At 36.4% G+C, this 18,167-nt stretch overlaps 1 protein-coding gene across 1 annotated transcript in view; it reads left to right on the top strand.

The window, feature by feature from the left end:
- Positions 1-18,167, top strand: part of OTOGL (otogelin like) — a 173,140-nt gene that overhangs the window by 70,121 nt on the left and 84,852 nt on the right. Inside the window, exons 24-26 of the mRNA XM_043447277.1 lie at positions 3,803-3,910; positions 4,667-4,805; positions 16,101-16,235. Coding sequence (XP_043303212.1) covers positions 3,803-3,910; positions 4,667-4,805; positions 16,101-16,235 — 382 coding nt within the window. The remainder of the gene's footprint in view (positions 1-3,802; positions 3,911-4,666; positions 4,806-16,100; positions 16,236-18,167) is intronic.

Genomic DNA, 18,167 nt, shown 5'->3' with positions numbered 1-18,167 from the left:
TCAGGCCCAGTCTTTGCCCTAAGCACCAATGATGCAGCCGGTGCCTCCCTGTCCAGTCCCCACTCATGGGTGGCGGATGCCAGCATCTGGGCTTCTTCTCTGCTGAGAGTTGTGGTTAGGTGCGTAATTTCTGGGTTTTGTGTTTTTTCCACCCCCACACCCCACACCCCCGTTTATGTTGCCCTCTGAGATTCCAAAACTCCCCATAGACCCGTGGTGAGAGGGTTTACCTGTTATTTGGAAACTTGTCCTCCTTCACGACTCCCTCCCGAGGACGGGTCTCCATCCCTCTCTTTTGTCTCTCTTTTTGTCTTTTATATTTTGTCCTACCTCCTTTTGAAGAGAAGGCCTGCCTTTCTGGGTGCCTGGTATCCTCTGCCAGCATTCAGAAGTTGTTTTGTGGAAGTTGCTTAGCATTCGAATGATCTTTTGATGAATTTGTGTGGGAGGAAGTGGTCTCCCCATCCTATTCCTCCGCCATCTTGGGACTGCCCCTCTTTTGTCTATTCTGTTGGCTATTACTGTTGTTGATGTTATGTTATGTTGTTAATACCAGTTTCCTTATCTAATGGATGTTACATAAAGTGGTGTGTTGAGGTTATTTAGGCAGTGGGTAACAGTGGGAGCTCTGGCTTCAGACACACCTATTTCAGATCCCAGCCCTGTCGATACTAGCTGAATGCTTTTTCTGCAAGTTCCTTTAAAGACCCAACTAAGCATTGTGAAATGTGGCATGTGTGTGTGTGTTTGTGCACATTTGTATATACTCATTAAATATGGGTGACTATTTCATGGCAGCTTCCCTTGTGGTCAGCTGGTAAAGAATCTGCCTGCAATATAGGAGACCTGGGTTCGACCCCTGGGTTGGGAAGATCCCCTGGAGAAGGAAAAGGCTACCCACTCCAGTATTCTTCCATGGGGTTGCAAAGAGTCATACATGACTGAGTGACTTTCACTTTCTTTCACTTTTCTTTTATGGCAGCATAATTTACTTTTACCTTTGTAAATTTGCTTTAGTAGCAGTACTAAAGCAGTACCTTCCCTAGTACTCGTGGAAGGTAAATACAGAATCTGGTGGTTCTTCACTTCCTCGTAGGCACACGTGGAATCTGGCCTCAGCGGCCTTCCCTCTTCTGATGATGGAGGGAAGCAGTGCACAGTGGGAGGGCCACCTAAGGCAAACAGGTCACGCATTCTTTCTCAATGAACATATTCACACAGAGCGATTTCTGAGCTCAATTCATATCAGTCGGGAGCAAAGAAGAGAGAGGTTTTGTGGTCGGTTTCCCAGGAGAGTCACATTTGTCTAAATGGTCCCCATCTGAAATAGGTTGAAGAGAGAAGTAACTTGGGACTGTATCAATCTCTTTATTAAAGAAGGGACACAGAAGGAGTGTGAAAGAATAAAGCCTTGCATGGGAAAATAAAGGCAGGTAGAAATCAGGCCACAGAGCAGACGAGCAAGGAAGGCATTTAATAAAAAGGACAAAGGAAATAAAACCTTTGTTATAGTAAACGAATTGAACCTTACAACATTACTTGATTTATTTGACTTGATTATGACTCAGGGATGCATGGCTGATTAGATAAAACTACATCCTAATTTTGTTTCATATGCTTGTGGTCGATGCTATTATTTTAGAAAATATCTATTTGCTGTCCTCTTTGACTTTTATTTCAACGATGATTAATTAATTTGCTAGTCAAATCTTGTTATAAAAACTTAAAGTAATTTTCTTCCACCTTCTCTTGTTTTATTGAAATAAATAAAGTTTGAATTGACTAAGAGTCTTCTGACTGGAAATAATTTTGTAACATAGAACTTTCTATTATAAAGTTGCTTATGGTACTATGATTTGGATTGACTTCCATGTGACCTGAGTGGCTTATTTTAGGACAATAAGCCTGATATCACTTGTTTTTGTGGGGCTTCTTATAGTCCCAGCAGTTTTTCAAGTACAAATGAACCTTAGTTTAGAAATCATACCTTAGTTTAGAAATCACTGTGGATTAAATAAATGTAAAGTAATATAGCAGAAAGAGACATACAGAACTGGGTTAAAATGCTGACCCTCCTTCTTATTAGCTAAAGTACCTCAGAGTAAATCTTAACCACATGGAGTCTCAACTTTGTTTTTTTAAAACAAATGTACTATCTACTTCATAGATGGTTGAGTATATGCAGCACACCAGGCATATGGTAGGTGCTCAGCAAATGTTTATTTTATGACTAACCCCGCTTCCCAAACCTGCTTAAAGCAGACAATTCATAGTGATTTACAACTGTCTTCTTCCTTCTTCCAGTTTGCATTAGTTATGAAAAGCTCATCAGTCATCAGCATAACCATTTAAAACCACTGCTTTGGCTGGTTATATAAGAATTGTACTTACCACATTTAATGTAGTATAATCTATAAAAATACTGAATCACTATGCTGTTACACCAGAAGCTAATATACTATTACAAATCAAACGCTAACAGAGTTTTGCCAGGAGAACACACTGGCCATAGCAAACACCCTCTTCCAACAACACAAGAGATGACTCTACACATGGACATCACCAGATGGCCAATAAATCAGCTATACTTCAATTAACAACTGAAGTGAATGATACTTTAAGAAATAAAAGAAATGAGAATTTTAAAAAAATTGTGCAGTTCAATGAGGCATTCCTTATCTAAACAATTCAACATCTAATGTTTACAAACTACCTAATGTGTGGGACCTTTTGTTAAGACATAGGGAAGACAGTACTAGAACAGACACATGTAAGAAAACAATAGAATCTACCTTACGGAATTGTCACTAGGATTAGATGAATCAATGATACATGTAAAGTGAGTGGAACAATGGCTGGGCCATGGTTAGCACTCAAAAATACTAGTTTTTGTTATTGTTTTCTCTATAAGACACTTAATGAGTTACTTGCAGTTCATTGGATGAACCCTCCAATAAAGTTTTGTGTAGATTGCTACGTATATGGACTGTGGTACATAAAAGAATGCACTAAAAAGATTGCACTAAATTGGATCTTTAGTGATGAGAAAAAATCTTTTAGTTTTCTAGGCAGAAGATACTGTCCTCAGCAAAAGTGACTGAAAGTTTGGGAAGGTTAAGGGGAGAAATTATGGGCTCTAGGACACTGTTGTCAGAAAGAAAGCAAACTGAATGAGATGATGCATTTTTATATAGACAGTTTCACTTCTTCACCTTTACTCAACAACTGTGTCTGCTCTGTGTTGGACATTGGAACACAACCATTGACAGGATGTTCATGGTCTTTTGGAGTGAAACTTAAAGTGGGCAACATACACATTGAATAAAGACTCACTTTACTGTGTTAGATGAACTATGAGTGAGGAAGCAGAGAACTAGGGGAACATATGTGATTATTTATATTTGAGAGAGGAGGCAAGAAGTCAGGACCCCTGACTTCTGTGTTAATATTTGAAGCAAATATTGAAGAAAGGTACCTTACTTCCTCTTTAATTGTCTTTTCAGAATATCTCATGTTACCCAGAAATTTAGGCTACTGTCTCCCTTTTATTGTACTAAGCAATAGCAAAAAGTTTAAAATATTGCATCCAGTCATTTGCCTGGCCTTTATTTCTGTGATGTGAAAGATACTGTGTGGTAAAATAGGGGAGAAAGACTGGATTTGACTCTTCCATGGTTTAGATAGAACATGCTTACAACTGTTGTAACAAATATAGATGGTTTTGAATATGACAAGATTGCTGATTTTTTAAAAAACTGAAATTAGTAGTTGATATTAAATAGCATTTGCTTCTTCTTGAAAGGATGGCAGAGCACAAAGGAAAGTGTTACATTCCTGAAAGCTGTCCCTGTATCTGGAAAGATTGGGAGTACCTCTCAGGGGAAGTGATTGCTACACCATGCTATACCTGGTAATGAAATCTGTTTATTGCACAACTTCTCTAAGAAACTGTACTAGTTCCAGTCATCTTGTGTTTACTTAATGTGACGAATTTCATCAGAAAGCAAGCCAAATCTGAGTAAATATGATTTTAAAGGCCTTCAGGAATTGATGAGAAGCTACTACCTACAGGGGGATCATTATTTTTATGCCTACTTGTTCGACCAAGAAGTAAAAAATGAACTATGACAATTTGAAAATATAATAGGAAAAGCATAGCACTAATTTATAAATAATAAATGTTAAGAGAAGGTCATATTTGATGGAAAGTATTCTGTTTGGAAATAATCCAAAAGAATTCCATAAAATAAAATTAAAATACAGTTTCCTTGAAATGTGGATAAAAATTCAAGCTTGTGAATAAGTCCTGTCTGTGATTGAACAACAACAAAAGGTATTGAAATGGACTCAAGTAAAGGAGATAGCATTGTAGTCTTTTGGCGACTGGCAGGTGTATGTTTAGTTTTTCGTTCCATCACCTGTTTTCAAAGTGACCCAGGCACAATTTCTAGGCCTGTTTGTGATGTCTTAAGACAGAATGATAAATATATGCCTTATCTAGCACTGTAATACAATGTTATCAGAAAGAATTTGCCATATTTATAAGAGCTATTGACTCAGTGAATACCCTTGAATACAAACCTTCCAATACTTATGCTCCCTGAAAAATACTAAGTAGAGCCACGTTTCTTAGAAAGGTAACAATGTTGATATTATTTTCTAATAGTGTTTGTCGACGAGGAATGTTCAATTGCACATATTATCCATGCCCAGCAGTGTGCACAATATATGGGGACCGGCATTATCATTCTTTTGATGGACTGGAATATGATTATATCAGTGATTGCCAGGTATTTTTGATAAAGGTATGTTCACAGTTGTTATGTTGTTTGGTTGCTAAGTCTTATCCAACTCTTTGCCACTCCATGGAGCCGGCCAGGCTCCTCTGTCCATGGGATTTCACAGGCAAGAATACTGGAGTAGGTTGCCATTTCCTTCTCCAGGAGATCTTCCTGACCCAGGGATCAAACCCAGGTCTCCTGCATTGCAGGCAGTTTTTTTTTGTTTTTTTTTTTTTTTTACTGCTGAGCCACCTGGGAAGCAAATGTCACAATTACTTGTTTTAGTTACAGTTATATAGAGACAATGTAAAAAACAAGTATGGTAGACCATGACATATCACATCCACATATCTTTAGTAAAGCCTATAAAATTTATAGCAATTTTAAATTAATTTCCTTAACTAATTGTAAAGTTTTATTATTTGTAAGTGATGAGCTGATTTCATAACCTTTCTGTGCCTCTGACTTCTCATTTGTAAAATGAGGATAATAATTGTCCCTATCTCCCAGGGGTAGTTCTCAAGATTGAATGAAATAAATATAATAAATAAATGAAATAAATGAAAATAAATGAAATAAAATGAAATAAATAAATATAGAATTCAAATAAATGAAATGAAATGCACATAGTACTTACTATTAGGTAACTGCTCAGTAAATATCAACTGTTTTTATTTTTATTGGTTTAATTTGGTGAATGTAAATATAGGACATTAAATCATGTATTGGACCATGTATTGTTTATAATTGTATCAATTAAAATGACATTATCCTCATTTCTAGACATGCTATTTTGTTGATATGTTTTGGTAAACCCTGGGCTTTGTATATCTGATAGAATCCTTAAAATTTCTCATATCTTTAATGCATTTGGATTTTCTGTATCCCTAAATTTTATTTAGACATCTTTGAGTCCCAGAATCACATTTCTAAATGAAAAATATAAGTTTTAGGAAGAAGTTGCCCAAGAATAAGCAAAATAACATCTTTTCATCCAGCAAGGTAACCTGTGATTTTCTTGAATGTGTGTTTTCTTCTGGGTAAGGCTTTTATGTTATTAGCATATGTCAAGAAAGTAGGCACTTTCCCACTTTGTATTAGTTATTAAACAAACAGTAAATCTATAGCCTTCCAAACTTAAGCAAAGCTCCTGCTATGTTTCAAGGGAAACCATTGAGTTTCCCTTTCAGTACTACTTTTAGCCTCCTTTATGAACAGTTCTAAGTTTCTTAAAGAATAAATCCCTGGGAATGGATTTGGCAGTTAGATAATTACAGAAGATGACAAGGTGCCCGTAGGGTGTGTGTGTGTGTGTGTGTGTGTGTGTGTGTGTGTGTGTTTTGATACATCTTGGAGCACAGGAAAGGCACAGTGATACATATCCATTCTATGAGTATTTGTCCTCTTCAAACAAGTATTATTTTGCAAATAATTTTACATGAGGATTTTCTTACCTCTTGAAGTTTAGTTTGTAAATTGAGAAGCCTGGAAAAGTAAAAAACAATTTAGAGATTTGAATGCATAAACTGATACTTTTTTCCCCTCAAAATGTTTCAGACTGATTTTATACCAAATCCTTGCTTCCCTTGATATTTAGGTGTCTCTGATATTCCTCAAGAGCCCTCTTCCTTTGCATTTCTGGCTGTTATGCTCTTGTAGTCCTTCACTGTCTCTTCTGGTTTCTCCTGTGTCTCTTTGTTACCTTTTCTTTTTGCATAAATCCCAGACCATAGATGACTGAGTTGGCCCCTTCAGGGCAAGGACCAAACCCTAGTCACCGTTGTTTTAGCAGTGCTGAGCACCATGCTGGGAACACAGTTGTCCGCTGAATGTTTACTGAACTGGATGTCTGTGCTGGGGTCTCTCTCCTTTGCTCCTAATGCTTGTGGTAAGGTCATCCACCTCTATAATCTTAACCTCACCTACAAGCTGATGAGTTCCAAACTGACATGGACAGCTCTGACCTTCACCTTCTAGGCTGCCTTCTGACTCAAGTTCATCCCTATAATAATACATATTTTTCGTTCTGTTAATCTAAGACTCACATTGCTATCATGTCATTGCTTTTTTAAGAACTGCAGCTGACTCCCATTTACCAGCTTCCATAAAATCGAACTTCTCAGGATAATCCAAGGGTTTTTCTCAGGGTATTTTTCTGTACCTGATTGCCTCTACTCCCTCAAAGTGACTTTTCTAGTTCATATTTATCTGTTCTGTTCTTACACATCTTATAGTATTTGATAGTCCTCATGTCAAAAGTAAGCAACCCATTACATTCTGAATATTTTGTATGTGCTCCATTAGATTGTGTGTCATTTTATGTCAGAGTTCCCTGTTATACTTCTTTCGAGTTCCTCACTAGGGCTCACACAATTATGGTTGTATTTTAAGAGCTAAAAAATTACTTGCTCTGTTTTTAACCATTTTTTACAGGGTAGAATTCAAAAAGTTACACTGAATTAGTAATCTTATATTTGTTATAAATGCATACACATGCCTTGAACATGAAGTATATAGAACAGTGTTCTTAAACTTTAGTATGTATGCATATAACTTGGAAATCTTGTTAAAATCTAGGTTCTGATTTTATGTGTTTGGAGCAGTATCTTGGAGTCTGCAATTTTAAGTAAACTACTTTGATGTTTCATGTCCATTGTCTACTCTTTGAATAGGAAGAATGTAAAGCATTTCCTTCTTTAAAACACCAATTTTAACTATTTTAAAAATTCTCCTCTTCTTCTGAATAGTAAACTTTGTCACATCTAGAAAAAAACAAAGTATCTTTGACAATACTGTATCAAATATGACTATCCATCATTAATGATACTGTATCAAACATTGAATATATCATTAAGGTTAATTAATGATGCTTTTTGTGGTTTCATTTTAAATAGCAAAGCAAAAATTCTGCCAAACTTTGTTTTCGCTTTGTGTATGGAAAAATTATTTAGAAGTATTTACTAAAAGTATTTTAAACCTTGTCCATGTATTACCATCTTTGTAAACATTTTCCAATGTGTGGTCTTTGCTCACACATTATCATTTCATTCATTTAATACACAATTTTCAGGGCCTATTACATGTAAACTGTGTTAGCAAAGACATTCCTTCTCTATATATTAGGATAGATTTCTCCAAGAAAATTCTGAAGTTTTGAAAACAGGGATCATACTCTGTATTTTTTTCCTTCCCCTCCATCGTTTTGCAAAATTCTGGGCATTTAGCAAACTCTTAATAACTACTTATTTGATCTGCCTGGCTCTTTCTTAACTCATAATCTGTCTTTGCCGTAGAGAAATCATAGTATTTTCCATTGTATTTTCAAATAATGATTTTTCTTAGTTGAAGTATAATTAATTTACAGTATTATGTTAGTTTCAAGTATACAGAAAAGTGATTGTGCAGAAAGTAGAATATTTGTCTCAACTCTGATTCCGGACAAAATGAAATTATCTTCTCATGTCTGATGCTGAATGATGATGACAGTCATTTTTATTGGTACTGAATATAAGAGTGCCATGTTACTTGGCAGGCGAGAGCCTTTAAAGTTTGGTTTTCAGGCTTTGTAAACCTCATTTCCTCTCATCACTTCAATTTGCTGCTATATTCTTCTGTAAAAATACATACATCATATTCAGTCTCAAGTTTTAATGAGATATGCCTACCTGTAAATGAGAAGACATGTCGCAGGAAGTATTAGTCCAACGTTTGGATAAAATGTTAAATATCTGTGTTAAGATCTATCATTAGGGTTCAAGTGGCAAAAATTAGGTATAAAGAGTACGAAAAATCTAAAGTTTTAAGTTTTAGAATTGTATATGTTTTTTTTTCTCTGCCAAAGCAGAATTATCCTTTTTTATTTAATAATGTTCTTTAAAAAAAGAAAATGTGCTTACAAAGAATAATCTTTGAAAATTAAAAAAAAAACTTATGTTAGTAATTAATTAGAATTATACTAGTGAATTATTGATTGTATTTTAATGAGCATATTATTGAAATCAATATGCCAGAACCAGGACCTCAGAATGGATGGGGTAGTTTGACCAACATATACTTGACAAGCCAAGAAATGTTTTATTTGACCATGGAGTAGATAATGATTTCATACCAAAGACAAATTAGTGATTAACAAATGCAACCTAATAGTCATGGCTTTGAAATATTATCATGTCAGATAGTAAATTTTTCAATGCTTGGAGATGTTCTACTGCAATAGTTTTATAGTTATTATTATTATTATTTTTGCTTATTCCATCTGCTTCTCTTTTTCATGGCAAGGTCTTTTTTTTTTTTTATTTGAGAATCAGCATTTCCTTTGAGAAGGATAGAATGACTGCTAGCAGCATTCATTGACTTGCTGCTTTTTCGGAGGCAGGATCCACTTCTGTGGATAGCATATTTAATTCCTCCTTCTTTGTCAAGCAGCTCTCTTTCCTCCCTGTCTTGATTACAAATTCTAGGCTTTATCTTTGTCATTTGTAAAGCATTTTTATTTGGTAAAACTTATCATTTACTTTTTTGGGCCCTGTGAAGTATATAGTAATATAATTCATAAAAATTTTGCTTTTATTTGCCAATTGGACTTTTAAAAATTAATACTTACTCAACTTTATCTTAGAGTATAATGTTACTTGACTCTGACATTCAAAGGAATAGTAAGCCTGTTTTTTAATCTCTGGATTGTGGAGTCTTAGGAAACTTAGTTCCAAGTGAATACTTACCCTATCTTTGTTTATGTTTATCAAACTGTAAATATTCAAGTTCTCTGATATTTTATTCGTTTTGAGGCTGTTTACATTATACTGTACTATACTGTACATAGCGCTTGGAATATAGCCCAGTAGTTTTTACATGTATTGAAGCAAACCTATGATAAAGTCATCATTGTATTTCCTGAGGTAAGACTTTTTTAAGAGTAAAAAGAGTTGAGAAAGCAAACAGCAACTTGACCTGTGCTATAAGCTCAGAGAAAGAGAACATAGGGTGTTTTCAGCAAAAGTGAGAAATTTAGTATTCCAACTCCCAGATTTCAGAGTCAAACCTTGCTTCCATTACCTATGACGAGCCCCAGTCCCTGCTAGTTTTCTTCCTATGACTTGTTCTAGATTTGACTTTTCAACATTCTGTTCAGTTGATACCTCAAATGTTTGCTGCTCTCCCTAAGTCTCTGAAAACCCTTCTAATATCACTCTCAAATGTATATCATTGCACCATTTTTCGTATCATTATTTTTCTGTGTGATTTCTATGTGTCAGGACCTATGCTGAAAAGGGAAGGTAAAGGATGTGCAGCATGGATATGAGTCGCCTCCTCCTTCACAATTTAGATTTGGTGTGAGAGAGTCTAAATCACCAAATCACAGGATTCAGATAAAATTGCAACTGTGAAAGTTAATGATGACATTGCAAAATCCAGTTGAAACTTTTTAATGTTTATGTTCCTTTTTGGAAGTAGTTCTTGCTTTGTATTCTCTGAGGTATCCCTCCTGCCTCTGCTGGTCTTTGTCTTTGACCCCTCCTCACTCTCTTCTGGTGGACTCTTTCTTAAAACACTGGGTCTCACAAGTTCCATATTTTCATGTCTGTCTCCTCTATAAGATTCTTAGTTGCCTGTAATCTCATAATATCTTGAAGGATAGACCTGTATGTATTTGTATATGTGTGCGTGTATTTATCCATTCATCATCCATCCGTCTCTCTATCTAGGGACATGAAAACAGAGAGGAAAAGAAGTCAAAGGAAATCATTACACTCTATTTAGGCAAATATAAAGATCTAGATAGAGCTTTCTCTGTCAAATAAGAGTAAAATGAAAATTAATGGCACAGTAATTATAAAATAGTGTGGCACTTCAAAAGAGAGAGAGAGAGAAAGAAGTAGCATGTAAACATTATGTGAAAATTCCACTGTGAATAAAATTTATCTCCCCATAAAATAAAAATATTTTCTGCCTTCCAGAGGTTATGAAAGACATGATGGAATTAACTAATAAAATTTTAAGTGTATATTCAGGGGATATAAGTAAGTGAAAAAGAAAATGATAAAAATAAAGAACAAATTACAGACCAAAACACATTGTAGAGTTGAGATGTAAGCATTTCTTTTACTTTCCCTTCCTTTTGGTTCAAATGTGAGAGATAATTGGCTAGAGTTGTCTTTGTGTGTGTATGTGTGTGTGTGTGTGTGAAATACAGTCCCTTGGCCCATCAAAGAAGGTGCTGCTTTGATGCCCTTCAGCTGCGGAACGTAAACCATGGCTGCCTGAAGCTGCTGTACCAGCAGTGACTCCCTGTGGTATAGTTATCCTTCATGGGGCTGGGACTATGATGAGTCTTCAACTGACATGTCAAGTAAAATAATATATTACCTTCAGAGATACTGATGTTTTATAGTTCAGAATCACTTGGGAGAATATTATCTATCAATGTTTTCAGTACCTAAGCATAGAAGTTTTGAGGAATCCATGTGGCACATGGCTCTTGACCTTTTTACTCTAGTTTTATAATCATTTCTTACTGTGTTGCTTAGCAACTCTGTAACATTATCTTCAAACCTAATATTAGCTTGAAATATATTAGAAATGGAAATTGGAGAAACATGGCTCATAGGAATTGATATTGTTTCAAGTTACTGTCCGCATAATATAATATTACCAGGCAGACCACACAATATAGACTACTTCTTGGCATTTCTGAGTTAATATACAGACTAGAGCTAATACTGAGGCACTTTAATTAATAGTAATAGAAATGTAATGGTAATAGAAATCCTTGCAGCCAGCTTTTCAGATCCCTTAATCTAATAACTCTTGCTGACAAAGGTCTGTCTAGCCAAATCTTGGTTTTTCCAGTAGTCATGTGTGGATGTGAGAGTTGAACCATAAAGAAAGCTGAGCACCAAAGAATTGATGGTTTCTAACTGTGTTGTTGGAGAAGACTCTTGAGAGTCCCTTGGACAGCAAGGAGATCATACCAGTCAATCCTAAAGGAAATCAGTCCTGAATATTCATTGGAAGGACTGATGCTGAAGCTGAAACTCCAATACTTTGGCCACCAGATGCAAAGAACTGACTCATTGCAAAAGACCCTGATGCTGGGAAAGATTGAAGGCAGGAGGAGAAGGGGATGGCAGTGGATGAGATGATTGGATGGCATCACTGATTCAATGGACATGAGTTTGAGCAAACTCTGGAAGATAGTGAAAGATAGGGAAGCCTGGAGTGTTGCAGTCCATAGGGTTACAAAGAGTCAGACATGACTGACTGAATAATCACAGAGAGGAAAAGTAAAACAAAACCCTGACTTATATATTTCTTCTTTGAAAATCATTCATAAGAGCAGAAAAGTATGGCATTATTTTTTTTTTTGAGTAATACAATGCCATAATCATCTTAATGACCCTTATTATTCTCCTTTTCAAAATTTAGGCAATACTTTAGAAAAGAATTATTAAGAAGAAGAAAAAGTTCTCAGTTCCTATGAAGTAAGGAAAACTGGGTCACAAAGGGACACATTAATTACTCTGTCAACAGCATTCATTGTAAACCTGTTGGCTAGGCAACATGCTACAGTAATTACTAATAAGACAGAATTTGGCCAAAGCAAGAAATATGTTGTGCTAGTATTCATATTGTTGGTGATATAAAAAACTAAGTATAGAGAATTTATATCAAGACCTATATGATTTCCAGATGTTTGAGAGAATTGTCACTTTCCTTTCTATGATATCCCACCTTCCACAAGTTAGTGGAAGGACTCAGAGCAATGGGGCTTTAACTTTCATAGCGATAAGGACCACTTCAAAGATGTAGTGAAAACCATGGACTCTCTTCCTAGAACATTATACATACTCAAAACAATCTTTTACAATGAGCTTCCAGGATCTATAGAACTGTTGAAACCAATTCATGAAAATGGGATAGAAAATCAGAAACTGTATTTCCAGAGAGTGAGTTCTTGGTGGATTGGGGAGGGAAGTGACTGAAGGCAGGTGGCGGTGAGGGTATGGAGAGCAGGTTGGATTTAGAGTGTGAGGGATTACATAACCTTCTCTGAAACTAAACATTCCCTATAACCTAAAATTGAAGTTTCTCCTCAACCATTTCTAAACTCTTCCTAATTTCTCTAGAAGTGGCATTAAGAAAAAACAGAGTTTTGAACTCTGTTCTTATTTAGCTAAGTGACTTTGGACATTCATTTAATCCTTAACCTCTGTTTCTTTATCTATAAAATGGAGATAATGCATAATTCAAGAACTGTGATAAGACTTAAATGAGATCATGCATGTAAAGTTCAAAGTAAACCCTCATATGCATTATTTTATTTACTAACACAGTATCAAAGTTTTATATTTATTTTGATTTTATCTTTAGGCAAATAATTATTTAGCCAGAGAACTCCTTAAAATACAGCAAAAAATATTGTCTAAATGAAAATATCTCTTTTAAAATTTCCTTAAGTGACATATCTTATTGGATGTTTGATGGGAAGAAACTGGTTGATAAATCTGAGCTGTAATAATAAATGAAAAGTATGAAAAGGCAAAAAGGTATGACACTGAAAGAGGAACTCCCTGGTCAATAGGTGCCCTGTATGCTACCGGAGAGGAGAGAAGAAATAGCTCCAGAAGGAATGAAAAGGCTAAGCCAAAGTGGAGCCAATGCCCAGTTGTGGATGTGTCTGATGGTGAAAATAAAGTCCAATGCTGTAAAGAATGATATTGCATAGGAACCTGGAATGTTAGGTCCATGAATCACAGTAAATTGGATGTGGTCGAACATGAGATGGCAAGAGTGAACATCGACATTTTAGGGATCAGTGAACTAAACTGGAAGGGAATGGGCGAACTCAGATGACCATTATATCTACTACTGTGGGCAATAATCCCTTAGAAGAAATGGACTAGCCCTCTGATCCATGCGTGTTCATGTCAGTGTATGACAAAACCCACTACAATATTGTAAAGTAATTAGCCTCCAACTAATAAAAATAAATGAAAAACAACAACAACAACAAAGAGTCTGAAATGCAGAACATGCTTGCAATCTCAAAAACAACAGAATGATCTCGGTTTGTTTCCAAGGCAAACCATTGAATATCATAGTAATCCAAGTATATGCCCCAACCAGTAATGCTAAAAAATCTGAAGTTTAAAAGTTCTATGAAGACGTACAAGATCTTCTAGACTAACACCCCCAAAAGATGTCCTTTTCATTATAGGGGACTGGAATGCAAAAGTAGGAAGTCAAGAGGTATCTGGAGTAACAAGCAAATTTGGTCTTGGAGTACAAAATGAAGCAGGGCAAAGGCTAACAGAGTTTTGTCAAAGAACGCACTGGTCATAACAAACACCCTCTTCCAACAACACAAAAGATGACTCTACACATGGACATCACCGGATGGTCAATACCAAAATCAAATTGAATTATATTCTTTGCAGCCAAAGATGGAGAAGCTCTATACAGTCAGCAAAAACAAGATGGGGAACTGACTGCCTCAGATCGTGAACTCCTTATTGCAAAATTCAGAATTAAATTGAAGAAAGTAGGGAAAACCACAGAAGGTGAAGTCACTCAGTGGTGTCTGACTCTTTGTGACCCCACGGACTGTAGCCTACCAGGCTCTTCCATCCATGGGATTTTCCAGGCAAGAGTACTGGAGTGGGTTGACATTTCCTTCTCCAACTAGGCCATTCAGGTACAACCTAATTCAAATTCATTATGATTATACAGTAACTGACTAATAGATTCAAAGGATTAGATCCGATAGAGTGCCTGAAGATCTATGGATGGATGTTCATAACATTGTACAGAAGGCAGTGATCAAAACCATCACCAAGAAAAATAGATGCAAAAAGGCAAAACAGTCATCTGAGGAGGCTTTACAAATAGCAGAGTAAAGAAGAAATGCAAAGGAGAAAAGGAAAGATACCCATCTGAATGCAGAGTTCCAAAGAATAGTGAGGAGAGACAAGAAAGTCTTCCTATGTGAACAATGCAAAGAAAACAATAGAATGGGAAAGACTAGAGATCTCTTCAAGAAAATTAGAGATACCAAGGGAACACTTCATGCAAAGATGGGCTCAATAAAGGACAGAAATGGTAGGGAACTAACAGAAGCAGAATATATTAAGAAAAGGTGGCAAGAATACACAGAAGAGCTATACAAAAAAGATCTTCATAACCCAGATAACCACAATGGTGTGATCACTCACCTAGAGCCAGACATCCTGGAATGCGAAGTCAAGTGGGCCTTAGGAAGCTTCACTACAAACAGAGCTAGTGGAGGTGATGGAATTCCAGCTGAGCTATCTCAAATCCTAAAAGATGCTTCTGTGAAAGTGCTGCACTCACTATGTCAGCAAATTTGGAAAACTCAGCAGTGGCCACACGATTGGAAAAGATCAGTTTTCATTCCGATTCTAAAGAAAAGCAATGCCAAAGAATGTTCAGACAATGGCACAATTTTCTTAGACTACAAAATCACAGCAGATGGTGACTGCAGCCATGAAATTAAAAGACGTTTGCTCCTTGGAAGAAAAGGTATGTCAAACCTAGACAGCATATTAAAAAGCAGAGACATTACTTTGCCATCAAAGGTCCACATAGTCAAATCTATGGTTTTCCCAATAGCCATTTATGGATGTGAGAGTTGGACCATAAAGATGGCTGAGTGCTGAAGAATTAATGCTTTCAAACTGTGGTGCTGCAGACAGCTCTTGAGAGTCTCTTGGGCTGCAAGGAGATCAAATCAGTCAATCCTAAAGGAATACAATCCTGAAGATTGTTTGGAAGGACTGATGCTGAAGGTGAAGCTCCAACACTTTGGCCACATGATGTGAAGAGCTGACTCATTAGAAAAGACCCTGATGCTGGGAAAGATTAGGAGGAGAAGGGGACAGCAGAGGATGAGATGGTTGGATGGCATTGCCAACTCAATGGACATGAGTTTGATCAAGCTCTGGGAGATGGTGAAGGGCAGGGAAGCCTGACTTGCTGCAGTCCATGGGGCTATAAAGAGTCATACATGACTAGCAACTGAACAAGCACAACAAATAATAAAATGGAAAGAAAGCTTTCTTGGAACAACATTTTAAGAGGAGATATTATAGATAAAAGTTTAAAGATTGAGTTAACTTGCTATATTTTTATTAAATTCTTTACATTATGAGATAAAAAATGATTTTTATTTTAGGAGTAAGTTGTATTTCATTTTCAATATAATTCATTATAAATCTCAGAATTCTTTAAGATTTAATGAAAAATAAGTAAAAATTATGTATAATATAGATTTGTATTAATATAATATTTTTGACATTTCAGAGTACAGATGATTCAGATATATCTGTCATTGCCCAGAACAAGAAATGCTTTGACAACGATATTGTTTGTTCTAAAAGTGTTTTGATTTCGATTGGGGCCACTGAGATTTACCTGAATGATTCTCCTTACAAACAGGTTAGTGAATTATTTTTTGTAAAATCATTTTAACTTGTCCTGAGTATACTGAAAAGAAAATAGAAGCAGTTTGAGATACTTTTCTTTGTAAGTGGTTACTAGATTTTAATTTTTTTCTTTGTCATTTTATGTGGCTTCAGTAAATCATACTTGATTTGTCTCTTTTGTTTACACTCCACATCTCCATTTGCCAGTTCTTTCTTTGCCATCAGTTACCTGGAGTATTTCAACATTATCCAAGCTCGACGTTATCCAAGCTATCCAAGCTAGCCTCCAGTCTTAGTTTTCCCCCTCTGACCCATCTTGCCAGACTGCGGCCAGGGTGATTTTTCTAAGATGGATATCTCATCTCCTGTCTCCCTTATGCTTTGAAACTTTCAGATGACCTCCCATTGCCCTTACAAGGCCTCCCCAACCTGGCCATGGCTACCTCTCCTGCTGCATGTCTTGTCAGTTTCTGCTTCGAGCCCATGTTCTAGAAATCAGAGCTTTTATCAGTTCTTCAAATGCTCTGTATTTTTCTCTCACCTCTGACTATTCATGAATGCCATTGCTCCTACCTGGATCAACCTTTCCATTTAACCTACTCCTATGTGACAAGTCTTATCTTATCTCCTTCAAGGAGACCCTCCTCATGTGCTCAAGCTCCCTGTCAGCACGTGCATCACACTTTGGTGAGATTACTTGTGAGGTGGTCTGTCTTTTCTATTTGTCTATGAGTTCTGTGAGAATTGAGACCACTGTTTTCTTTGTTCATTCTTGTATACTTGGAGCCAGTGCAATTTGAAAGAATGAATAAATTTCATTCATTCATTCATTTATTCAAAATGTTTACTTTATAGCAAAATATGTGTTAATTATTGTGGCCACAACAATGAAAAGACACTGTGCTTTGCTTAAGGTACTTATACTCAGTTAAGGGATCCATTCAAGTAAATGAGGCTGTACGGTGTGGTATGCGATGGTAGGAGTGTGCTTAGGAAAGCAGGACAATCCCTAAGAAGACCTAAGCCAACTTGGGATGTTGAGGGTAGTTGTAAAGAGCATAGCCTTTGGAGTCAGTTAGTACTCACTTAGAACCCCTGTTCTGTCACCTGCTAACTCCATCACTTTGGGCAACCCCTCCAAGCTGCAGCTTTCTCATTTGTAAATTTGGGATGATTATGAAACCCACTTCCTAAGTTCATATGAGAGTTAAATGAAAGATGTATTTCAGGAAATTCCTCTCCTCCTCACCTTCATCCTCCTTATTTTTGAAGGCTCAGAAGACATGCTTTGGGGAAAATGATTGGAACCGAGTCTTTAAAGGTTAGCCAGGTGAGGAGAGAACATAGAAGGATAGTACAGAGGAACAGTCATGTTGAAAGGAACAGAGTTGAAAGATAAAATGGCATGTTTGGAGAACTCAAGCAGTCTAGTTTGGTGGAGGTGGATAGGGATGGGGGAGGAAGGGTGAGGCAAAGAGATTTGGGGATGAGTGTCCACACTGACCTTCATGCAGGAAGCTTAGGGACAAGGGCAGTCGATAGGACGGCTGTGTAATATATTTGAACTTACTTTACAAGGAAGACATTTTGGAATTAAGCAACATAATTTGACATATGGCCTTTAAAAGTGGCCTATTTCTGAATTTTTAGATGAGCATTTCTCAGTCTGGTTTGCAAAAATTCTGCATTCAAATCACCTAGAATATTAATTATAAGAGCTGGTTTGTGAACTCCACCTCAGGTATTAGAATGGCTGAAGCTGATGACAATCAATATTTTAATGGTACCCCAAATTCTTCTGTACACTAACATTTGAGAATTGGTGCCCTAGATCAGAGCTCATGTCCTAGTCAGAAATGTTGAGACCAACCAGGCAGTGAGCATGATTTGAGTAAAACAGTATAGGTCATGTTGACATCTTTTTGAAATAATTACTGCAGTTTGG

The sequence above is a fragment of the Cervus canadensis genome, chromosome 25 (assembly GCF_019320065.1).
Source record: "Cervus canadensis isolate Bull #8, Minnesota chromosome 25, ASM1932006v1, whole genome shotgun sequence".
Taxonomy (NCBI): domain Eukaryota; kingdom Metazoa; phylum Chordata; class Mammalia; order Artiodactyla; family Cervidae; genus Cervus; species Cervus canadensis.
This window is presented reverse-complemented; position numbering and strand designations above follow the sequence as displayed.